Genomic DNA, 26,997 nt, shown 5'->3' with positions numbered 1-26,997 from the left:
AAGGCTGAACCCATGCAGGGATGATTCACCATTTCCTGTGAATTTCCCTTAACTTTGACAACACAATTGTAAATGTTACTAAACTCTTATCTCTTACTCCATCTGAGTTGGCCTTCCTCTTTCCTGTCAAGACTCCCGTCAATATATTAGCTAAATGAAAGAGATGAGTAACACCCAATTAGAAGCCAGGTACTCCAGTTCCTGCATACATGTATATATGCATGACTGCTTCAAGATGAGTATGAATATAGACTTTTCAGAATGTAGCCATGAATCATCTGGAAGGACAGGACAAAGGTGAGAGACGTAGTTTTATATTTTCCCAGAAGGAATCTTATTCTGGAAAATTCTGATGCATGTCAAGAAAAACAGAACCAGCATTCACAAATAGATGAAATGATGGAATAGAAATCTATTTGTCAAGCTCTTCAGCAAACTAAAGATTATGAAATGTCCATCCCTGAAAATAGTTTCCATGAGGAGAAGATAGCATAAGTACCACCGGCACAGACAGCACTGTCTACCCTCAGCCACTCAACTAGTAACTAGGATTTTGTTCACCATTGTCTTTCAGACTTGTTTACTCCCTTCCAGATGAACACCATCTTAAATGAAAATTTAAGAACCAAAAATTTGTACGCCATCGAATGCTAGATATAAAAATGTAAAGCAATCCAAATGTCCTTCAGCAACTGAACAAGCCAACTGTGGTGCATGCTATAATGCAGTATCACAAGATTTTTTTTCAAAACAGAGCAATATAGATCATTATTTGGATAGATTTCAAGAACACTGTGCTGATTTGAGGGAAAAAAAGTTAATACTGAAAATTTGCATATTAGAAAACATGGTGAAATCCAAATAAGTCTATAGTTTAGTTAATCGTATTGCACCAGTGTCTATTTTCTGGCTTTAATAATAAGCTGAATATGGTTATAGAGATTGCTATCCATGGGAGCAGCTAAGGGAAGTTACATGGAAATCTCTGACCTATTTTTGCAACATCTTATAAGTCTAAAATGATATCATGGGCAAAAAATTAATCAGTACCAGTAACAGTCCTGTTCAAAATATTATAAATTATTGGTCTTATTTTGTTGTGAATTATTTTGTTCACTCCAAGGTGATTTACTGGAGAAAAATAAGCTAGAATTTACTTATATTCAGCACAAATCTGTTTTCTTCCTGCAGCACTGAAGACCTACTTCTACATCACCCCCCTGTTCCTTTCAGGGGTTTATGTTCTTAAGGCTGGTGCCTGTGCCCTAATTCTTTTTTGTTTTCTGAGAATCTCAGAAAAAAGTAAGGAACTTTGACCAAGGTTAATGGCTTACCAGACCCAGACAATTTCTAGACCACCAACCTGACTATTACAGTTTTCTCAAACAAAAAACTTGATCTCAAATATTCCCTTCTTTACCTGCAAAAGACACTAGTAACTAATGTACTCACACACTGGAGAGAACCAGGTAACGGGCAACATAGTATTGGACACACTGAAAGGGTAGTAACAAACAACAAGGTTTGATACAACAATCTCCCTCTTTCCCTTCTGTTCATGCCACAAAGACCAGAGTGATCAATCTAAACAATAGGAAACAACCTTGTTTGAAGAGCCCAAGAGGACATGTAAGTAGAAACCTACTTTAGGATATGGAAGAAACTTTGTAACACTGAGGTTGATATTGTTTCTGCTCTCAATATTAACTTCAGAGAAGGTTCTAGACTCTGAAAAATCATGAAGTAGGAGGTGTGGAAAGGAAAGAAAGACAGAAAGAGCAAATATGTCCTTTAGGCTCGTTCTAGAAATCAGGAGAAAGGACAAAGTGAATTCTCTAATTTTTCTCCAACAAAGGAGACAGGGATTCGCAACAGAAATTTCATCTGGAAACAGATGTTACATATTTGAGAGAATTTCCCAGAAATCTTGATGTGGAACGAAACTAGGTAAAAAGCTTCCAACTTTACAGTTTAGATCATGATGAAGAAGATAAGATGATGCAGTTCTTGTGCTTATTGACTTAATTTCCAGGAATTAAATTTTCATATCTAAGAACATTCAAGGAAGAACCGCAGCAGATGAGGCAACACATGCACACTCAGCAAAATGTTGACAAATACTAAAAAACTCCTTAATCTTGATTGATCACTCGGGAAATTTTTTTATTAGTCAGAAAGTAAAACAAGAGACAATATAAATTCCGACTGATAGCTCACAGAACAAATTTCTCAGATGGGACCGTTTGCCATTTCTTATGTAGAGCGTAAAATATTAAAATGTGCATCTTTCTAAGCATAACACTATATAAAATGATTTATACATGGAAATATTAGAATAAATTTTTTAATTTCGAGGTCCTGTAGACTTTATATAAAAACAGAATGACCATACAATTTGAGGTGTTTTTATAAATCATTAATTTATAGCTCTGGGATACAAATACTATCTTTAGAGTAACTCTATAAAAAGAACAAATTTATATGAATTAAACTACCCAGTAAATCTTTAAAAAGCTTAATGATATTTTCACTTAGTTTATATAATAAAGAATCATTATTTGAACTTACAGTCTCACAGCAAACGTCTAGTGGAATAAATTTAGCTTTTGAAAAGAAATTTAATTTTTCTGTGGAAATGGTTATTTAAACTAGTTTTTCAGTTCAATTTTATTTATGTTTTCTTCATGTGTTTTGAATACCATACTACATCATAGTTACCAGAGTACCTTTTGCATTTCAAATAGAAAATAAAATTAAAAAATAAAAAGTTAAGAATAGGCTAAGCCACAACACAAAAGACCATAACTAATCCAATGGGAAAATTCACTGAAAAATGGTAGCTCCCTTTGGGGCTGGAGACATAGCACAGAGGGTAGGATGTTTGCCTTGCAAGTGGAGACCCCTATTCAATCACCAACACCCCGTATGGTCTCTCGAGCCCTCCCAGGGTGTTTTCTGAACAAAGAGCCAGGAGTATGCCCTCAGCACGTCAGGTATGACCCCAAAACCAAAAAAAAAAAAAAACCCCAAAAAAAAAAAAACAAAACAACAACAACAAAAAATGCTAACTTTTCTTGTTACTATATAGGAGTTACCTGGTAAAACTGAAGGAGCAGTGAATGGCAATAGTTTGAGATAGCAAGGGCCCGGAACTGACAAATCTACCTCCTTTTCATCACCCTCATCATCTTCCTCTTCATCTAGCTCATCAGGAATTTCTGGTCTTATCTGAAAGGAAGAAAAGGTGACATTAAAACATTACTTAAAGTCTTTTCTTTGTCCTTTACATGCCAAGATTAAAAAAAATAGAGTTAGATGGATTATTCTACAATGTCAAAAGACCATCAAAAATTAGTTTTAATTTGCTTTTAGGTGGATGGTCATGGAGAATATCCTGCTAAGTGAAATGAGTCAGAAAGAGAGGGACAGACATAGAATGACTGCAATCATTTGTGGAATATAAAATAGTATGAGACTAACACCTAAGGACAGTAGACACAAGGGCCAGGAATATTGCTCCACAGTTGGAAGCCTATCTCATGAGATGGGGGAGAAGGCAGCTGGAATTCGAGAGAGGATTCTAAGTTAATGACGGTTGAAGGAATTGTTTGGGATGGGAGATGCATGCTGAAAGTAGATAAAGGATCAAATGTGATAGATAGCCTCTCAGTGTCTATACTGCAAACCATAATACCCAAAAGTAGAGAGAGAATATGGGGGAAACTGTTGGCCATAGAGGCAGGAGGAGGGCTGAAAGGGGGAAGGGGAATAATACTGGGGACATTAGTGGTGGAGAATGTGCACTGGTGGAGGGATGGGTGCTCGATCATTGACTGAAACCCAAACATGAAAGTTTTGTAACTGTATCTCACCGTGAGATACAGTTCAATAAAAAAATACTGACACAGATTCAATAAAAAAAATTTAAGAATTAATTTTAAAAGTCATTTTCAGATTAACCAAATGGTAAAGTCTAATCATCTTATTAGATACAATCTCTGATCCATGTTAAAAAAAAAAACTAACGGTTATATTGTAAGAAAAGCATTGTATCATAGCATAAACAATAATTATTATAGGAATTAATAAAATTTTACACCAATAAACATTAAATGTAAACACAGACATATTAAATATATTCAAGTTCTAAGGTTCATGACCAAACATAAATTATGTCTGAATACACTTTAAAAATTGTAAGCCCAATCATATCTTTGAAAAATCTTAAACATTTCGGTAGTGGAGGCCAGAGAGACAGTACAGTGGGCAAGGCACTACCTTGCACAAGGCCAACCAGGGTTTGATCTCCAGCATCCCGTATGAACTCCCAGGCACCACTGGGAGTGATTCCTGAGTGTGGAGCAAGGAATCACCTGAGCAACACCAGGTATTCCCCTCCTCGCAAAATAAATATATTCTCAGCAGAATAGACAGTAAAAGTCAGGTTTTATTCACTTTTTTTTCAGACTCAGTTGTATCATACCCTAACATAAGAAAACAGTAAATTTATAACTAGTAGCTATATTTCATTGTATCTAAATTGTAGTCTGCAGCTTTTGTGGTTGCTCTGTTATTAGTTGGGTTTATTTGAATCTAAGGTAAAAAATTTAAAAAAATATATTAGTATTGTAGTTTCCACAAGATATATAACTGTCAAGCAATTAATTAAAATTTTAATACGTTCAATGACACCACCTTAATGTCCACATGGAGATAATTAAGCATTATGGGGGGAAATCAAAATATATGAAATTGGTTGCTATAACCGTAAAGCACCAGAACCCAGTCATTACCATTAGTATGTCTCCCGGAGTTATTTTTAGAAATAATTGACTATTCCTGCAGACTGCCTTCTTCATAGGTCCCCAAAGCACTGTTCCATTTAGGAACTGCACTGAGTCAGGATTCTTGCAGGGGGATAAAAGAAAGCTGAGAGGAAATGCTTCTATTAAGAATAATAACCTCAACTCCAATGAAGTCTTTCAACCATAACTAGTGTTCTCTTCACTAGAAAGGAGGGGTGAAAGCATCTTCACTACCCAAGCACTTTTCAAGACAAGATTTAATTCTGATTCAGCACTGATACCTAATTCTCAGAGGACAGAACCAGACATTATTATAACAATAAAAATAATGAACACATCACGTGGGTAGAGAGTATATGTAGATACCAATATGTATTAGAAAGTCCTGGGATTTTTTTGCAAACTCAAGTGTCTATGCGTCTGCATAACTACATGGATTTTGTCAGGTTGTAGTTTCATGAAGCATTATCTTTTCTAAAATTAATTAATTTTTTAAAAACTTTTTTATTGAATCACTATGAGATGTGCCCTTACAAAGCTGTTTATGATTGTATTTCAGTCATACAGTATTCCAGCACCCATCCGTCCACCAGTGTACATTTCTCAGTACCAGTATCCCCAGGTTCCCTCCGATCACCCCCACCCTCCTCCACCTGCCTACCTCTATAGCAGGCATTTCCCCTCCCTCTCCTCTCTCTCTCCCTCTCTCTCTCCCCTCTCCCTCCCTTTCTCTCTCCCTCTCTCCCTCACTCCCCTCTCTCTCTTCTTTTGGGTACTGTGGGTTTGCAATATTGATACTGAAAGGTTATCTAAAATATCCCTTTACCTACTTTTAGCCCTCATATCTTGTCCAGAGTGATTGTTCCCAGCTATTATTGTCATACTGGTCTTTTCTCTATCTTACTACTCTCAGCCCCCCCACATACTTGTGGTGAGTTCCAACAACTGACCAGTCCTCCTAATCCCTTTTTTCCCTGTCCATGGATATTAGTCTTCTACTATATATATTTTTATATCAAGTGTTATCTTATACCAGCATTCTTCAACCTTTTTTATATCTGTGAAATGGATGGAAAGGAGGGAGGGAGGGTGGGAGGGAGGGAGAGAGGAGGGAGGGAGGGAGAGAGGGAGGGAGGGAGGGAGGGAGGGAGGGAGGGAGGGAGGGAGGGAGGGAGGAAGGAAGGGAGGGAGGAAGGAAGGAAGGAAGGAAGGAAGGAAGGAAGGAAGGAAGGAAGGAAGAAGTCTGAGAGGAATGGGGAGAGAGGGCTTGAGGGTAACAGAACGTGAGCCTGAGAAAAAAAGAGAAAGCAACAGTGGAAGAGAGCAGTTCAACAAAAGCTGAATTATAAAAAGGGAAAGGAAGCAGAAATGAAGCTGGGATCACCTTCAGAAGGACCCTAACCTGGAGTGGAAGCAATTGTTACTGACCAAAACTATTCCAATTCCAGAATTATTTGGTATAAAAAGTGTACTTTTAAAAAAAATATATATATACAGCTTTTTCAGACTGTCTTTCTGCTAAGTCAATTTAAATCACTCAAAATGAGACAAGCACAGAGGCAATCTATATTTCTGGGAACTACTGAAGAGAGACTTTCAGGTTAGAGCTAAAAAAAAAATTGCTCTAACCATCTATCTTAAGCTATTTTATTCCATATTCATTTAACTGATTGTATGTGTTCATTTATTTGCTGTGAGATAAATAGCATATTCCTGCATTTTACAGATAAGTATATTTTAACAAGGAAACTACAAGATATGCTGCAATTTCAGTATAGAAAATATACCCTACCCACTTAGAATATGATTAGTCCTTCAATTTTATTTCTTCAAAGGTGAGTTGCTCCTTCTAAACAAATCAGCCTCCTATCAGACCTTGGTTCCATTACATCCATCCTCTGGTTTACCTCTTAAAGGACTATTTCCTCCAGCTCCCCTGTATTAGCCATAGTCTTCTGCCCAAAATTAAGGTGCAACAACTAATTAAAGTCAATGTGAGCACAAACAAGGAAAATTGTTTTGTGAAAAAAATTGTGTAAAAACATGCAAATATGAGGCAGTTATATTAGATGCCAAAACAACCAGTTTCAACAATAAAACAGCAAATTTCAACAATGAAAATGGCTTTTGTGTTAATATACACATACAAATACAGTCATAGCAATAAAAACTCATCTAGTTATAGGTAAATTTCATTAAAAAATTTTGAAGGACAAATCAGGCCTCTGTCAGACATAAATAAATCACTTTTTATATTTTTGTCACTTCCACCTTTATCTTGTACTGCAAATTTCCCTTTCTGTTGCTTCACTGCTGTTGACAATGCTGTGATGTCTGGGTTTTGTTGCTTGAAGACTTTGTTGCAGCCTAGAGAGGATCAAACTCAGTGGTACAGGGATCAAACTCATTGATGTACCTGAGATAAAGGATTAAACTCACAAATATGGGGTGATGATAAAAGTCACGGCCTCTTTATCATTGAGCCGATATCTCTAGGCATTCAAAATTGCTTTTTAAAATATGCTTCAAGTCGAATATTTAAAAACTTATCCAGCAAAATGCATCACTGCGGACTCTGAGCCAGATTACTTTGCAACCACCTTTCTGTGTGAGTGACCTATGAAAATCCAGGAGTGTGTGCATAAATAGTGGATTTTATTTGGAACATGGTATCTGCATAAATTGATTTAAAAAGAGAAACGGCTTTTGATGAATGCAGTGACATTCACTTAAATCAGAGCTAAGCAGGTTATATCATATTAATACCAACCCGAGATGTATAATGAGTGCTTCTATATTATTCACTTCTAAAATTAACTCCAGAAATCAACAACACAATCTAACTGAAGATTGTTATAATAAAAAGTTTAATTTTTAAACAGCTAAGAATATTTTAATGAACTGGAGTCAAAGAGGAAAGTCAATCTTACACAAAAATGTTTCTCCAGCACTGATTTATCAGAAAGATTATTCTCTATGGCTGTGGTTTCTTTGCTTAGGTCTTGTTGCTGTTAACCTTTTGGGGGGGATAAAAGATAAGTAGCTAAAATAGAAAAAAGAAAGGCAAACGTAATGGGGAAAATCATACTTGTCTCACTTTAAACCCTAGAGTCAACAGGTCCTCAAAGAAGCCCCTGACACGCACACATTTTATTTTTAACAAACTTAGATTTGCATGTTTTAAACCAATAAATGAATTGGATTCATTCGATATTCTACCTCTTAAGATGGGCTACCATCTAGTATATGTCCAAGAATTAGTTAGCAAATAGTCTATATCAATGACCCCACAGAATTTTCAAACAACCAATGACAAGTAGGTGAGTTAACAAATTTTGTATTGAAAGCCAAACTCACATAACATCTCATTCCGCTATACCATTTAAGGAATATTCTCCATGTCTCCTACATATTGTCTTATTCAACCCTAAATCTTCCTCTGATGTCTGCCACTCTTCTAACTCTTTCTGTTCTACAAGGCTATTCATAGTTTAAACTGATTCTCATCCAAGAAGAAATCTTCCCTTAGAAATTGAAAAGTAGAACTTACAAAAGGGTCTACGTTGACAGAAATGCATGATATCCTATTTGAAAGTTCTACTTTAAATTCTCAATTTACTCATTTAAAAGATGATTTGACAAATTCCCACAAATAGAGAGGAACAGAGAGAGAGAGAGAGAGAGAGAGAGAGAGAGAGAGAGAGAGAGAGAGAGAAGAGAGGCGAGAGAGAGAAAGGATGCACTTTCACCAAAAAGTGGGCAGTTAACCTTAAGTTTTGTCAGTACAACAAAGTGTATTAGAATATAGTAATGTTGGACAACAAAGAAAAATCTAAGTTTTCACATTATACATTTTACATTTATATTAAATATTAAGGGCTGGAACAATAGTACAGAGGGTAGGGCATTTGCCTTGCATGCGGCTGACCCGGGTTTGATTCCCCCATCCCTCTCAGAGAGCCCGGCAAGCTCTCCAAGAGTATCCTGCCCATGTGGCAGAGCCTTGCAAGCTCCCCATGGCGTATTCAATATGCCAAAAACAGTAACAATAAGTCTCACAATGGAGATGTTACTGTACATGCTCGAGCAAATCGATGAACAACGGGAAGACAGTGCTACAGTGCTACATTAAATATTAAAGGTCCTCCCTTGTAGGGACTTTGGGGAGAAGAAGTAATTACATTTTTATAGAAAATGAGTTGGAATTTCATAATATTGTCGATAGTCTCGAACACAAGATGCTCAGCCTTTGGAATTTTGTTTGGGATACCAGCCACACTGACCACTTTCTGGACTTTTAGTCCTTGAAGAGTCAAACAGTCGTAACGAAGATCATCAATCAATAAAAATAGGAATATATGATGCAGCCTTGGAGGCAGTGACTCTCTGTTGGTGAGCAGCTAGGCCCTCTTTCACACCAGGCACAGGGTGTAGGGACAGACTTTGTAAGGCACTTATATCCCCCCAAAACATAACCCTAGTCAAAACATTCACCACAATGAATGATGGTTACTTTGGGGAATGAGTCAGAGCCCAGAAGAGGGTTATTAGGGCAGAAAAATTGGTTGAAAATGTACTGCCAAGAATGAATGAATAAGCTCCAGAGCTTGCTTTTAAAGACTCTTCACACTGATTTGATTGTAAAAATCCAGTGTCCAGAAACTCCAGCTCATAGGTTCATTAGTATTTATGGTACTCAAGAATCAGAAGATACATAAAAGTTAGATTAAGTATTTAGTACCGTGGATAGGATGTGCACACCTTGCATGTGGCTAACCCGGGTTCAATCCCCAGCATCCATATGTCCTTGAACCCTGCCAGGAGTGATTTCTGAGTGCAGAGCCAGGAGTTGCCCCTGAGCATGACCAGGTGTGGCTCAAATCACCACCACCACCCCCTTCCCCGGGGAAAAATAAAAAAGATAAGTATTTAGTATTCAACAGATAGAACTTAACTGAGTATCATATCTTCTTGGATGGCCACATCAAGTGGTGCTCAGGGTTTATTCCTAGCTCTATGTTAAGAGGTCACTTCTGGTGGAGTCAGGGAAACATATGAGTTGCTGGAAATTGAATCCGGGTCTGCTGCATGCAAGGCAAGCACCAAACCCACTATACTATCTCTCCAGCCCCACAGTATCGATTCTAATCAATATAATCAGAAGCAGAATCTAAACTTAAGAAAAGAAAAATACAAACAAAAGCATTTAAAGAGTTTAGTATCGGGACTCGAGCAATAGCACAGTGGGTAGGGCGTTTGCCTTGCACGTGACAGACCCGGGTTCAATTCCCAGCATCTCATATGGTGCCCTGAGCACCACCAGGAGTAATTCCTGAGTGCAGAGCCAGGAGTAATGCCTGAGCATTGCCGGGTGTGACCCAAAAAGCAAAATAAAATAAAATAAAATAAATAAAATAGTTTAGTATTAATACTAAACTGTGAATAGTAAATGTTTTAATAGTAAGATAGTCCTACAATACAGAAGTTACTGACAATGATCCATTTAAAAATAATAAGAGACAGTACTAGTCCTGGCCCAGCTGATCACCAACACCATGTGGCCCTTATAATCACTAAATGTAGCTTTGGAGTCCCCAGGGATTGCTGGGTGGGTCCTAGTGGCCCTTGAGGACTGCTGGGTGTGGCCCTAGTGGTCCCAGGCACTGCAGTTCCTCAGAAGCACTGCATCCATGGGTATATTCTTGAGTACTGCTCGGAGACCCTCCCACTCAAAAATAAATAATATAAAGAATTTAAATAAACAAATAAAGAGACTATGGATATTACTAGTGGACCTAGAGAAATCTGAAGTCATACTTTTAGTTTTGAGTCACAGATTTCCTGGTCTTAAGACTTACCATTTGTGAAAACTACTGGACAAGCCAGTCAACATCTTTGACTACTCACTAAAGCGAGAACACATTTCTTCCTTGTGAGTTGGTTCTACAAGAGCCTATTTTCAGCCCCCTGACATGGTAGATCCAGCTAAGTTCAATGAACAGAAGTTTACCTGGTTCCCACTGGCATTTTTCTCCCTAAAGTCTAAAAGAACTAGTCAACCCATTTTCATGTCTGAGAATCACAAAAAAAAAAAAAAGTCACACCAAAACATCTTGTCATTTGACTGCAAGAGCAGATTTCCAGTAAAGTTAACATCACTTTTCAAAAACATAATGCCTGTCCTATATTCTAAAGGCATTAAATAAACATTTGTATGCATTTGAATGAGAACGAAACTAAATGTGAAAATGTTATACATAACTTTTTAAAAATATAACGTCTGCCCTATATTTTAAAGGCATTCAATAAACATTTGTATGCTGAAAGAGAACAACACTAAATGTGAAATCAGACACTTCACTCCTTAACTTGGTTTAATAATCTAAGACTGGGCATACCGGAAAGTTACCAGCATGTTTTTAGTTCATTCTAAGAATTAAAATAATGTTATGGCAGGTGTAAATCCTTCAAAAACAGAAAACTTTGTTTTGTTTTCTGGGACTAGTCTATATATCATTTCACATAAACCAACAAGTGGTGGGGGTTTTTTTCCTCATTTATGTATCTTAATTCTGCATCATAAAGGAGGATCTCTGGTTTCTCTGTTGTTGTAAAACTTTAGTCTCTTCAGAACAAGCTTAGATGTGAGTCCTAAGATGGTGCACTACCTTGGCAACAAGGTTCCTACAATGGCACAAATCTTCCAAAGTAAGCCATGGGCACAGAGACGTAATCACATACCCAGGCAACTTAAGATTTCATTTGCACCTCAAGATTTCTTCTGCCTCAAAGGGATTTAAATTCATTATCTTTGAAATCTAATACGTCTACCGTCTTCTTTTCCAGATAAAACAATGAATATAAATTCTTGTCTTTATAGGCAACATATCTAGAATTACATACACATCTATCAGGTAAAAAGAATGTCCTGTATGGGCGGGTATTGAGGAAGATATATAAATCAGGTTATAAAGCCCAGGAGTACAAAGATACAGTGAGAAAGGCCTACCTTTTCAGGCAGATGAAGAATGGTGTGTTCTCCAGCACTGAAGTGGGAGAGAGATTTATATGCAGCACTTGCTACAACTGGGTCCTAGTTAGAGTAAAAGTAAAAGAAACAAAAGAAACAATATATATTAAAAACAACACTGGAGGAAGAAAAACTAATTCCCCTCTATCCTTTAAGTTCTATAGTCAGTACTTTTGAAATGATGGCCAAGTCTTACTGAATCCATTCTAATTAAAAATAGGAAACAACACAACTCGAGAACTGAGCCACACAATGAAATTGGGGGTGGGGGAGTTTTAAAGAGGGACACTAGGGTTCCTGGGGGAAGGGAGATGGGGACACGAATGATATACAAACATGGTGTTGGAATTATGTGCATGATAAACCATCATTACAGTACTGCAAATCACAGAAACTTAATCAACAAAAAAACCAATATATTAAAATAACAATGGAAAATAGCCCTGGGCAAGGAGGATCAAAAGCATGAAAATTTTTATCCCAGTCTGGACAATATGCATATAAAGCAATTCATAACTGCTCAGGTCATGGTGAAATAGTCTGGTGTAGAGAAAGGTGTATGAGGGCTTAGTCACTGTCCTGGTTCAGGATTCTGATGCTCTGGCTACTATCTCCAAAAGTTATCTTTCGGAATCTGAGTTCTTTTGAGTGTGAGTCAGGCATCACAATACCAACATCCTCATCTCTATATTTGGTTGGAAACGACTGAAAAATGAGAGTGGACTTTTTGTTTGCTTGATAAGCTTGGTGAGAAGAGGTGCAAAGCAGACAGAGGGAAAGGAACCATAAAACCAGCAGACTCTACCAACAGCCCCTCATGTCTGTCAAGTTCATCGTGTCAGAAGTATGTGTTATGGTGAAAATTTATTAACAGGCACAAATGGGAATAAGTTTTTCTCATATTATGTTTTTTATATCCCACAAATGACTGTAATCATTCTATGTCCTTCTCCTTCTGACTCATTTCGCTCAGCATGATTCTCTTCATGCCTGTCCATTTATAAGCGAATCTCATGATTGCATCTTTCCTAACTGCTGCAGAGTTGGGAATAATTTTTTGAGGGGGAAGGGAGTTTGGGTGACATCTGGCTGTGCACAAGGCCTGCCATTATCTCTGTGCTCAAGGATCACTCGCAGCAGTTCTCAGGGGACCATATGTGGTTTTGGGGATGAAACCAGAGTAAGCCACATGCAAAACAAGTGCCTTAACCCTTATGCTACCTCTCTAGCCTGCGAATAATCTTTAAAACAAAAACTTATTAACAATCAGAATACACTTAAAATCAAGAAGCTGCAATTTCACAGGAGTTGTGTTCTTTGTTTAAGACTATTACTTCACAGTTGCGTTCTTAGTTTGCTTCTGTCTCACTGACACACCCCTTGTGAATATACCTTGTTCTGAGTGTGGGTCCAAAGGAAGCTGAGAACTTGAACTTTAAAATTCTGCAAAATCGGAAAACATCACAATAAAATTTTAAGACAAAGATAAGACAGAGTAAACAATATAAGGTAGCAACAGGAGAATTAAAATTACTCAAAAAAACCAATTTAATCTCTATATACCAATCATTCACAAAGTAATGTTATTCAGAAACAAAATCATCAATAAAACACATGGATTTTTTTTATTTTAATGAATCATCGTGAGATACATTAGACTTACAGACTTTCATGATTGTGTTTCAGTCAAACAATGTTCAAGTACCCATCCCTCCACCAGTGCCCATTCCCCACCCCCAATATTCCCAGTATCCCTCTATCCACCCCTACCCCCTCTCACCTCCTGCCTCTGTGGCAGACACAATCCCTCTTACTCTCTCTGTCCTTTGGGTGTTAACACATATGGATATTTTAAAAACAGGAAGACAATGGAATTTAGGAATCTAGACACTTATTACTGTCCTCAGAGTGTCCTAATACAAATGCGCATTCTCCTTTCATGTCCCTGTTCCTGACCAAATACCAAAGAGTGCTCCCTTCTCCAGCTACCAGTGCACCACATGGCACACGTTAACCTCAAAAAACCCAGTATGAAAGCAAATGCACTCCATCTTCTGTAGATTTGCTCTTTTAATGGCTTCCTACTGTAGGTACCAAGCACTGTGGTAGGTCCTGAGTAAAGACAAATTTTATTTCGTTTGAAACTTGATTTCGTTAACTGTGTGGCATTTAGAATTATAAAAAGACCTATCATTCCATGATCCTGCCTGAAAGATGTAAAGGACTGCTAAAACTGGAATCTTACGGAAGGCTAGTTTATCAAATTCTGTGAAGAACTAGAACAAACTAAAGTTCACCAAGATTTCAAGCAGAAATCTTTCACTGCTCTTTGAAGGAAAAGGAAGAGAAAGGCCAGCATGAAAGGAGATACGGTTAACAAAAGTAGGCACATAGATGAATTCACTATTACTTTCATTTCATTTAAAGAAAACATTAAGCAAAACTACATGAATCCTATAGAAAAGAACCCCCACTATTTTAATTCTTCATATTGACAAAAGCAAAGTAATTTATAAAATTATTTATCCTTTTGGGGCTGGAGCAATAGTACAGCAGGTAGGATATTTGCCTTTCGTGAGGCCAGCCTGGGTTCATTCCCCTGCACCTATATGGTCCCCTGAGCCTGTCATTAGTCATCCCTGAAAGCCAGGAGTAAGCCATGAATATGACCCATACACCAGAGAAAAAAATATTTCCCCTCTTAAGACAATTTGATATTATAACCATTCTTATTGAAGAGAATAAATAATAAAATATGAACATGTAAAAATAAAGCCTTGTAGAAAAACCAGGAGTAAAGACAAATGACATTAAGTTTATATGTTAAGTAAGTCTTCTCAGGAACTTAAATTGAATCTTTCCCAAGAACTCTAGAATTTTAGAGACACTATTCTTTTTTTTTTGTTAACTTCATGTACTCATAATAAAAACTTGGTTAAGTAACTAAACCTTAAAGATGAAAAATTTACAAAGATGGATATCCCCTTATTGCTAAGTCAATTAAGATATCAACATGTACTCAGAACAAAAAGAGCTATGACATTCCTCTCCTAAAAAAAATTATTAATATTTTACCAATGTTTATTTTAAAGCAAATCCTTCTAACAGAGCAGCCATTTACTGAGTTCCAAATACATACCTCATATTCAGCTGTATTGACTGTTAAAGAAGGAACCAGAGAAAACAATTCACTGAGTGTCTTCAAAATGAGAGGTCTTGTATCACAACTCAGCTTCGGGGAGAGAGCATTCCAAGTAGAGCGGATGCAAACAACCTGTGAAGCAAATCAGGGGGGAAATCAACGCTGGGGCCAGAGAGATAATCAGAAAATACAGTTCTTGCCTTGCATGTTGCAGACCCAAGTTCAATCCCTGGCATCCCTTTTGGTCTCTTGCACATTACGAGAAGTGATCCCTGAGTATATAGCCAGGACTAGCCTATTGAACACTTCTGGGTGTGGTCCCCAAACAAAAAATAAACAAAAAGCAGAGCTTTACAGAATCCAAACTCAAAGACGTAATTAGTGCAGACTATATCTTTTTAGGGTTAGGGATATAGCTCAGTGGTAAAGCACTTACCTTGTGTGTATGTGTGAGGCCCTGGGTTTGATCCCTGGAATGCACCTGCACACATACACCAACTTCCCTACCCCCACAACAAGCATCATCTTTTATTAGACGGGAACTTCAAGGGAGGGGGGGAAAAAAAGTTAAAGTTCGATAAAACATCACCCAACTATACACACACACACACACACACACACGAAAAACTATTCAAATCATATAAACTGTGGAAGAAGATCCAGCCTGACTTAAATAAGCATTACTATTATTATTATTATTAATTTATGTTGGCTGAGAGAAAAGAATTCCCTCTCTAGTACCTGATGCAAAAAAACAAAATTTACTTCTGATTAGGGGCTGGAGTGATAAGACTGCTGGGAGGGCATTTGCCTTGCATGTGGTCAACTCAGGTTCAATCCTTAGAACCCCAAACGATCCCCTGAGGTCCACCAGAACTGATCCCTGAGTTCAGAGACGGGGTAAGCCCTAAAAACCATGGAGCTGAGGCCCCCAAACAAAACAAAAGAAAAATATACTCCATATTAGCAAAAAAAAATCTATAATACCTAGTTTTAAGCCTTGCTTAAAATTCAACACCACTGAAGAGACTAAGATGTCAAAATACAAGATAGATAAATTAAACACTCTCAAACCATCTTATAAACTTAAATAAAATAGGAAGATAACTTCATTTAAAATGACACTCTAATAATATTAACATACATTTTGAAGAGGCATGAAAGTGTCTGTGCCTCTCAAACACAGACAGTGATGCAAACCAACTTTGCTTCAACTGAAAAATAATCTAAGAGTTTGTTCTGAAAAGTGACTTCAATTTTTTTAAGAGGCTGTTAAATGATCAAATAAAATTTAAGTGTGACAAAAATCTCATCCTAAATTTGCTGCACTGCCCTTATGCTAATATTCTTACTTCATTTCAATATCTAGTTTTCTAGATAATTCAAAAGTCTTCTTACATTTAGTTTGATCTATAATCACTGATTTACTCACATACATATTATATATATGTATATATACATACATATATATAATATGTATACAATCTAGCACTTTAAGTCATTCCCCAGCCCCAGATATTTTATTAAATTTTTAAAATTCAGTAGGAAGATAAATGGATGGACATGGAGAGTATCATGCTGAGTGAAGTCAGTCAGAAGGAGACTGACAAACATAGACTGATGACACTCATTTGTGGGATATAAAAATATATATAATATGAGAATAACACCCAAGAACAGTAGAAACAAGGGCCAGGAGGATGGGTCCATGGTTGGAAGACTGATTCAAGGCCTGGGGGGAGAGGGCAGTTGAGATGGGGAAGGGATCACTCTGGATGGGAGAAGTGTGCTGAAAGTGGGGAAAGGACCAAACATGGTGGCCTCTCAGTATCTGTATCGCAAACCATAGTGTCCCAAAGAGGGGAGGGGGGAGGGAGGGAGAGAGGGTAGGGAAGGGGGAGGGAGAGGGAAGGAGGAAGAGAGAGAGAGAGAGAGAGAGAGAGAGAGAGAGAGAGAGAGAGAGAGAGAGAGAGAAGAAAAGTGCCTTCCATAGAGGCAGGCTGGGTGGGGTGAGGTGGCAGGGGGGATGGGGCTGGGGGTGGGATATTGGTACACTGGTGGAGGGATGGGTGTTGGAACATTGTATGACTAAAACCAGATCATGAAAGCTTTTTAACTGTATCTCATGGTGATTCAGTTGAACAACACAAAAGAAAAATCAGTAGGCAGAACATAATCACAAATCAACTAGAATTTTAATATGGATTAATCTAAGATACCACAATCTCTTCTCTTGGTCTTTAATTAACACATATAATTATCTCAATCTATAAGCAAATTATTTAGAAAATAAGGTAATAAAGTGAAACGATGTCTAAGATAAATGTGTATTATATACTTCAGAACACCAGGTAAGGTAAGACAATAGAATAAATTATCTAAGAAAACTTGGATTCTGTGCTTATTCTCTTACTTTCTACTCTTCACAAAATAATAAGACTTTTATTTTTTTCTCCTAAGTCATCTGAGAATTTTTTAATTGAAGTCAGCCAAAAGGAAAAGGACAGATGTCGAGTGATCTCTTTCATATGTGGGACTTTAAGATACACAATGAGGTAGCAACAAAGATCTAAAGGAAACATAATGTGAGGACTGACCCACAAAATTGAGTTGGAGAAGGGTGAAAGAGAGGGGGCTGAATTTCTAGGAGGATGGAGATGTGTATACTGGAGAAGGCTGTGGTATTCAATTTTGTCTAGGAAAAATTATTATTAATAGTTTTGTAAAAATAATTTAAAGATAAATGAAGAAAAAAATTTACTTGGATGAAATCCATTTAAAATTTAGATTTCATCAATATTTACTAAGGACAGTCTTTTGTGTCAGGTATGCTGGTGAGCACATACTTTATATACAAAATAGTTCTAACATTACAAATCATTACTGAAAATCTTTTAAAAGCTCACAATTCTTTGTAAGCTATCAATTCAATATCAAGCATATACCCAGAATAACATGCAGTACTTAGAAGATAATAACATATACCACTTTAATGGTTCAAAAATATTGTACCTTAACAAGAAGGAAGAGAAAGATGCTCTACTCTAAATTATCAGGAAACAAAAAGCTTATATGATTCAATTTTGAACAAGTTCCAACAGAAAATAGTTTCAAGAGAAATCAAAAGAGGAAAGATGCCAATGGATATGAGTTATCAGGGAAAACATCAAGAGGCAGTAAGTCTTGTCACAGGACTTGAATAAAGAATAGACAGAAATCAGGCAGAAACCCCACAAGGAAATGGAAGCCATAAGTCTAACACAAAGCATGTTACAGGCACAAAATGTATGCGTATTGATGAAGAAAGGCCAGCAGGATCAGAGAGTATCTAGAATCGCACAGCAATCTGGATCAGAATGAGAAAAAAAATACAACTGTTAGAGCTGGTGAACAAAGAAAACAAAATGGCTACTTTCAAAATATTTAATCTGGTAGTCTTCTAGCCCAAATCAAAGCTGTCATCCAACTTTCTCACTAATTTCTATTTCTTACTAGTTCCTAATATACAAACAGTCTCAGTTTTTCCAAAAATCTTATGCTCACTATACTCACTAATTGTCCATGCTCTCTCTCTGCTTTAAATGCCCAGCCATTTCCAACCTATGCTGCTTCAAGACTCAGTTCAAATCCCTATTCCACAATTAAGCTTTATCTTCTAATTCAAGCCCTCATTTCATTCCTTTCCTACTTCCAACTTCTCACACTTAAAATTCTGAGCCACCCAATTTAGCATTTAATTATATACTGTCTAGTTCTGCTCACTATTTTAGTAAATGTAAGTGTCTCCTCAGCTAGATACTATGCTTTTTAGAGACAATCATCATGTCTTTGTTCTCATTTGCTATTCAACTAGCATGGTAATAAGTATATAACAGATAATCAGTACTTATCAGCTATTGATAATACTGGAACTGAGAAATTATAAATCAGTGAGATCAAATAAAAGCATAAGAAAGACTGAGAGAAAGAACTGGAAAGATGGTTTAATGCTCTTTTTGGGTGAATAAAAAGCAACATTTTTTTAAAGGAGGGAAACTTAAAGTTTGCATTTGCATAAGTTTCACTTGATATGTTTGATTTCTTTTGATGGAAAGATATTCAGAGGGAAATATAGGCAAGAAGGATAATAATAATACTCAGACATAAGATATAAGTTTGGTGTGTAACAGCTCTAACGCTTGCATATTTCTATCAGTACAACAATGAAGGATGGCTCAAAGAGTCCTGATATTGTTTGGAGGTCAACATAAAGATTGCTGACCACGAATTACAGAGGCAGAAAATTGATTTTGCCCTTTCCATTGGGTGATGGGTAGGAGTGAGGCTGCATCTTTCATGTACTTTTAAGGGATTTTCACCAAAGTCTTTTTTCACATCTTCTCAGAATGTTTGTAAAATAATACCTGAAATTATACTCTAGATAAGGATTGTGAAAAGATAATTCCAAGCTCCCAGTTATGCATCATGAGCTTAAACAGAAATGATATATCTGCAGGGAAGATTTTTAAAACCAGGTTTTTCTGCCCATATCAGGAGTTGTAAGAATCCAGTGAAAAAGGTTGCCTTCCCAGTCCTGGCCTCTTCTTGGCTAGATCTTAGAGACCAATCCTCTGATCGACACTCCTGGGCTTCAACCTATTGCCATTTTGTATTATCATCTCCTACAACCCTGGGGATCTGATCCACTAGCACTTGTGCAATCCATTGAACTACATCAGATTAGTCAGGAGGGGGTCTCATTCTTTTCTGGCTTGCTCTTATCTACTGCTTATTATCCAAGATTTGTCTATTTCCAAAAAAGAGATTGACCCGTCCCTCCAGCAAAACGAAGGGTCATACCTAAAATGATTGATGAAGAAAATTCTGTTATACAGAGTTGAATGGAAAAGAAAAAAAAGGGGATTAGATATTGGTGTGGGGAGTATTTACAAATGTCAGGAATATAAAAGGGAAATATGGGGGCTGGAGTGATAGCAGAGTGGGTCGGCCGTTTGCCTTGCATGCGGCTGACCGGAGTTCTATTCCCAGCATCCTATATGGTCCCCTGAGCACCGCCAGGAGTAATTCCTGAGTGCATGAGCCAGGAGTAACCCCTGAGCAACTCTGGGTGTGATGTAAAAACAAAAAACAAAAACAAACAAAAAAAAAACGGGCAGGGGGTGGGGGGGGATATCTGCATTGAGTCATTGTAAGAAAGTTATCTTTCCATGACCTTTTAGCTTGTGTCCAAATGCCAACACAATAAGAGAGGTAGCCTTGAGTCTATAAAAAGTTGAAGGAGTTGAAATTGAGATACCCAACCAAACCAGCATCCCTAAATGGCTGGACCTAAATCTAATGGTTATGCAAGAAACTGCTGAGCTGAGAAATTAGCATACAAATGAAAGTGAGTTAAAGGTATCAGCACCATTGTCAAAATAGTCCAGTAACCTTCAACCCAAATGATCTGAACAGAAAAATGAAGTCCCTCTAAAAATGAATTTGTGATTAAAATTTTTTACATTTCAAATCAAAGCTGGGAGAAGTTCAGTGGCGAGGGGCGACACACACTTACAGTAGAGTTAGATTCTTGATGCTGTATCAACTTCTGATCATTTCTTGGTCTGACCCTGGTGACCTTCAAGACACATCACCAAACCTGATATACGGCATCAGCAGAAGCAGCCCCCAAAAGCCCTAAAGTATTCCTTGGAATTAATACTCTTTTCCCTCCCGTAAAGGAATCAAACCACAAATTCCATGGTGCAATATGATTGAGACTCATCAAATCAGCAAACAGAAGCATTACTCATCCATGATCTTCAGATAGCAGAACAAATACGAAGTTATAAAAAGGCACCTACAAAAACTTAAAGAGACAAGGAGACATTTATTTCCCTGTGGCGTATACAGTATGATGGGGAAAAAATGGGGGGAAAAAGTAGAACTTCTAGCACTGTAACACTGTAGCACTGTCCTCCCACTGTTCACTGATTTGCTCAAGAGGGCACCAGTAACATCTCCATTGTGATACTTGTTGTTACTGTTTTGGGCATATCTAATACGCCACAAGGAGCTTGCCAGGCTCTTCAGGGCAGGTGGGATACTCTCAGTAGCTTGCTGGACTTTCCAAGAGGGATGGAGGAATCAAACCCAGGTCAGCCGCGTGCAAGGCAAACACCCTACCTTCTATGCTATCACTCCAGCCCAGAATTTCTAGAAAGGAGAAAAAGTTACTGAAATTGTAAATCTAAATGAATAGGAAACTATCTTAAACATACACCACAGAGGTTAGAATCGGAAAATACAGAAAAGGAGTTCAGGGAGCAAGAGAGGTTTTTCTCAAAGCCTGTGCTCATCCTCAACAGGATGAACACAGGCTCTGCATGCAGGAGGCTCAGATTCAACCACTAGTACCACAAAGTACCCTGAACACTGGAAAAAGAGACCTCTGAGCAGAGTCAGAAAAAATCCCCATGTCCCCTTCTTTCTGCAGGAGAAACAACATCAAAGGAAAAAAAAAATCAAAGAAAAAAAGAATTACAAAACCAGTTATACTAAATGAGCTGGTCTTCTTTAGCTCACCAAAAGTTTCTAAGAAGTTTAGTTTTTGAATGTTTCTGAGAGAAATAGCCAATTTCAAGGCTAGGATAGGGAAAATATAGGTGCAACACACCTTATGGTGACAAAAAGTAAGAATATTCATAAAAAGGTATGGGCCAATCCTAATGGATAAATAAAGATCCTTAAGTGGTCTAAGTAATTAAGCAAGTAAATGAGAAAAACATCTTCCTTACAGAATATTTTTAATTAATAAATTCAGAAGCAATGAAAAAAATTTAAATCACCATTGGGCGATTACTATAGGGATAACTACTGTGGATTAGCACTGCTGATAGCTGCTAAAATTAGTTAACAAAAGCTGGAGGACAAATAGGACAACTGGATAGGCCTCAAAATATCTCATTCAAAATACTGATTATTATAAAAGAAAAAATAATACCTTTGCTGCTCAGAAATCCAGGAATATTACCATAACCAAGTGATTGAGGATAAAAACACCATTAATATAACATATTAACATTCTATACTCCTGCAATGATACATCAAGAGAGATACAATAGTTCTGCAGCATTCTTGCAAAAAAAAAAAAAAAGAGCATACCTCAATCCAAGTCTAAGAAAATACACACACATATGCAAATAAAAGGGCAATTTACAAAAGTGCTAACCAGGGCTCTTCAAAATTGTCTAGGTCATGAAGCAAAGGAAATAAAGACTGTCACAAATGGAAGAGCTTTAAGAAATCTGGAAACTAAGCGCAATGTGGGATCCTCACAGATAAAGGGCACAATAGTGAAAAAATTGATAAAATCTAGAGACAAGTTACCTGTATTCACCCATTCTGTTTCTTAGGTTTGATAACTTGATGAAGTTAGAAAGCACGGCAAAAAAAAAAAAAAATATATATATATATAAAAACCCTGCTATATTATTACTCTATTTTTTAAAAGAAAAGACAGTTTTTGAGATGTAATTCATATATCATACAATTCACCACCTTAAAGTGCACAATTGAATGGTCTTCGGTATGCTCACAAAGTTGTACAATCATTATCACAATCAATTGTAGAACATTCTCCTCATCCAAAAAAGGAACCCCATAATTATTATTCCCTTCTCCATTGGTCCTATCCTCATTCTTACTCATCCCAGGGAACCATAAATCTGCCATTTTATCACTGCAAATGTGCTTTCCCTCCTCTACCATTTCTATAAATGGAATCAGACAATATGTGATCTTTTGTTACTGATTTTCAATCAGTACATTGCTTTTATGGCCCATCCAAGTCATAGCATCCATCAGTACTTTTTCTTTTTGCTGCCAAATAATATTCTATTATAGCTATATTCCTCACTGTACTACTTAAATCTTCTTTTAAAATACGTATTCCTTTCTCAATAGAATTTGGGGGGTGGGGGCTATTCTAAAGCTTAAAGTTATTTCACAAAAAAATTTTAAGGAATACTTTAAAAAAATTTTTTTTTTAATTAGTGAAACACCATGAGGAACAGTTGTAGATTTACAAACTTTCATGTTGGGTTTCAGTTATACAATGATCCAATGATCGAGTACCCATCCCTCTACCAGTGTCCATTCTTCACCATCAATGATCCCAGTAGCCCTCCCACCCCCACCCCATGCCCCCCACCCCACCCCGCCTCTGTGGCAGGGCATTCCTTTTTGCTCACTCTTTCTTAAGGAATACTTTTTAAAGTTCTGTTTTCAGAAATGGGTGAGAAATTCCAGAATCAATTAAAAAACACATCCATTTAATTTTTTAAATCCCTTTTTACTGGATCCAACAATCAATAACCAAGCTGCCTGAATAGCAAAAAAAATCATGCTTTCAAAATCTCCAAATTCTGCCTGCAGAACAGCTGAACTGCCCGACATGTGCCACTCAGGACAGAAGCCTTTTTAACATCAGTTTTTTTTTTCTAATTTAAGTTCTACAACACAAGATAAATACAAATAAATTTCTCTCTCTCTCTCTCTATATATATATATACATATATATATATTATGACTACTTAGCACCAAAAATGAAGAAACAATCCTCAAAATTAAATGGGAGAAAATATAGACATGTCCATAGGTAGAACACGGAATGAAAACCGACCTTTAAAAATTAACAGATTAGAAAAACCTATACAGTCTGGCATATGGGAAAGAGCACACGACTGGAGCAGAAATCCCATGCTCTCCTACATAAAGCTGTGTGACCACAGCAAGGTCATTAATCTTCTTCAACCTGTTTCCCCAGCTGCAAAATGGAAATGATAGCAGTGACACCTGCTCAGCGTATAACACAAAGTTAAGAGTAAAGACCACATTAAGACGACTGAATGCAAAAGTGCTTTATGCACTATAAAAGATAGTTATTGCTGCTATAACTAATGGCAAAGACAATGAATTCCAAAAGGAGCAGAGCAATTGCTTCTAATGCTTGCACTGTAAAATAGTGGCTTCTTTGCCAGGGAAATGAATTTAATTTTGCATCCAAAAGTTCTTTCTAATAATTTCTGAGAACCTACTGCTTTTAGCAAGGAAAGATACTTTTTCTCTAGCAAGGAAAATACTTTAAGACAAACATACAAACAAAAATCCTTTAGGTTTTGAAAGCCTTTTCATAATAAAGGTAAAAGAAACTGCTTTCACAATTAAAAGATTCAAGTCATCATCATGCAGTGAAGTTCTCTTAAGCCAACTGAACACAGATATTCATAAAAAAGTACATGCCTTTTAGCAAAGTACAATAAAGGGGAGTGAGGAAGCTTAAGGATACAACTACTAGAGCAGAAATCAAAGGGAAAATAACATTCTTTCCTGTCCTAATAATATGAAGTTTAAGGTTACAAGGCCCTCCCGTTGATCATCGATTTGCTCGAGCGGGCCCAGTAATGTCTCCATTGGAGACTTTGTTGTTACTGTGTCTGGCATATCGAATACGTCACGGGGAGCTTGCCAGGCTCTGCCGTGCGGGCGAGATACTCTCGGTAGCTTGCCGAGCTCTCCAAGAGGGGCAGAGGAATCGAACTCGGGTCGGCCATGTTGGCTGCGTGCAAGGCAAACGCCCTACCACCGTGCTAGAGAATGATGGCACTAGAAATCTGGCAATGCAAGCACTGAGGCTTTTACATTTACAGAAAGGTAAAGTTTTATTCTGGACATAATAGTACTGTCAATCACTGTGAATCAGTAAAATCTCTGGTATTTTTCTCTTTGTTTGTTTGTTTTTAAAAAAAAGAGAAAGTTTTGTGTTTGACAGGGTAGTATTACTTCTATATCAGCAATTTCTAACATCTTCTTGGTTTTTACAGATTTATCTACTACTCCCGAATAACACGCATATCCATGGCCCCTTCCCAAAGGAAAAAGTAAGCTCCTATTTAAGTAAACCAAAACCTATAGTTTTGATAATAAATCAAAGAAAATATGCTTGGCAGATCTTCTTCAGAACTTAAACTTCATTGCTATTTCTGAAGGAACAACAATCTTCCAAATTATTTTTTAATTCTGAAGATGTTAGTGGTTTGCAGAGGTGTCTTATTCTAACATTCAAAAGAGAAAAGGTTTAGAACCATGTGATGAAAGGAAAGAGAGAGACTTATGAAAAAAGATTCATCTAGACGATGAAGCCACCTGAGGGACTCACTACTCAGGGGCCAGGAATTTAGGTTTCTCTTCATTCTTCGTGTGAGAAGTTGCAGCTTCCCTAAGAAACCTCCCTATATAGGGAATACTACACTCTAATGCACACCCAACTGAATTTTTTATACCAACAGAAAAAAGGCACAAAAAGGTTCCTGTAGGGATGGACACTATTCAGTTTTGCTAGATTCTGTCTAATTTAATGATCCATTTTATATTAGACATTGCTCTGGCAAACACACTAAGAATGTGTCAGAAAGAGCTGATGACAAGAAACTTATTTGTGTTTTATTCTCCTTAAACTACCCAGGGGAATTCTTTTCAAAAAATTTAGTTCATGAGCACTGCCAGGAGAAACCCCCAAACACTGAGCAAGAAGCAGTTCCTAGCCACTGTTGGCTATGATCCTCCAAGTCAAAAAACTTTTTACAAATATAAGAAAATAATAAGGAAAGAAAGGCCAGTTTATTCCCTTGTTTAGATAAATGGATGTTAGAATTCAAGGCAAAAATAGCAATAATAGAAACTTAAAAGAGCTTAAAATCCTTTATAACAAAACCTATAAGAATAATGTTCAGTAGACATAAAATTAAAATCAAAGTAAAATGAATAGCAATAAAAAGCATACAATATCATCTAACAAATTACATTATTATTATTATTATTATTAATTGTTTTGGGGGCCAAAGCCCTTGTGCTCTGGTGTTACTCCTGGTTGTGTGCTCAGGGATCACTCCTGGCAGAGCTCAGGGGAATCACATGAGGTTCTGAGGTAAGTGCCCTATCTGCTGTACTATCTCCCCATCTAAATTGTTTTTTCCCCTTCTAAATTTTTAAAGGGCTAAAAGAAACTACTATGAGTGCACTGTAAAAAGAAACTACTATGAGTGCACTGTAAAAAGAGATTAAGAAACACAGTTTAGTGCCATTTCATATTGAAAAGTCAACATGCTGTGTATATCAAAAATAATTGATGAATTAAGCAGTCACTTCAGAGATTCTAAAAACACTTTAGAGAGCAATTTGAAACTATAACGATAAAGCTTTTAGGAATACCTATTGAATTTTAGTCCACTTTACAAAGATAGAATTACATGAATACATTTCTAAGTAATAACTGTTGACAATTCCTGCAAGTTAACCTAATTATATGCTCAATGAAAATTACTCTTCTATCTCTCTCTCCACCCACAATCTACCCCTAGATTTGGGAGATTATAGAACTGATGAATTCTTACGAATAACAACAGTAAAAAACAGACCTTTAGAACTTCTTGGTTACTACAGATTTATCTACCACTCCCGAATAACAAGGATGACACATATCCATGGCCCCTTCCCAAAGGAAAAAGTAAGCTCCTATTTAAGTAAACCAAAACCTATAGTTTTGATAGTAAATCAAAGAAAATATGCTTGGCAGACCTTCTTCAGAACTTAAACTTCATTGCTCAGAGTTAGAAAGTCAGTATTTGGTAAGGGAAAAAACAATTCCCCAAAACAAAGTTTGGACAAGTATCAACGAAAGTTTCCCACCATAAATATGCAGCAACCATCACAGTGCTTGTTAATCAAAGACACTCCCCTCAAAACAAAAGCTGTTGAACAACTGAATAGTACCAACAGGTCCAGTACCAGCTAGAAAAGAGCTGGGCATTTTCGTCATGAGGCAAAAGCTACCACGTTAGACTTTGTGTTGCATACAGGCTGTCACAACTACTCAATGCCACCAGTGAGTCATCAAAGCTGTCAGATGGAAACAAATAACTATACTGAAAATAGTGTTAACAACTAAACATAAAAGACTAAGACCAAAAAAATTTGAACTT

The 26,997-nt window shown here is 37.0% G+C and overlaps 1 protein-coding gene and 1 pseudogene across 1 annotated transcript in view; both read right to left on the bottom strand.

Moving 5' to 3' along the window:
* FOCAD (focadhesin) overlaps positions 1 to 26,997 on the bottom strand; it is a 339,599-nt gene that overhangs the window by 119,806 nt on the left and 192,796 nt on the right. The window contains exons 16-19 of the mRNA XM_056117152.1: positions 14,975 to 15,109; positions 13,228 to 13,278; positions 11,815 to 11,898; positions 3,096 to 3,228 (exon numbers count right to left, since the gene is read on the bottom strand). Coding sequence (XP_055973127.1) covers positions 3,096 to 3,228; positions 11,815 to 11,898; positions 13,228 to 13,278; positions 14,975 to 15,109 — 403 coding nt within the window. The remainder of the gene's footprint in view (positions 1 to 3,095; positions 3,229 to 11,814; positions 11,899 to 13,227; positions 13,279 to 14,974; positions 15,110 to 26,997) is intronic.
* Positions 23,315 to 23,440, bottom strand: LOC130026734 (uncharacterized; annotated as a pseudogene).

The sequence above is a fragment of the Sorex fumeus genome, unplaced genomic scaffold, assembly GCF_029834395.1.
Source record: "Sorex fumeus unplaced genomic scaffold, SorFum_2.1 ptg000034l, whole genome shotgun sequence".
NCBI classification, from domain to species: domain Eukaryota; kingdom Metazoa; phylum Chordata; class Mammalia; order Eulipotyphla; family Soricidae; genus Sorex; species Sorex fumeus.
This window is presented reverse-complemented; position numbering and strand designations above follow the sequence as displayed.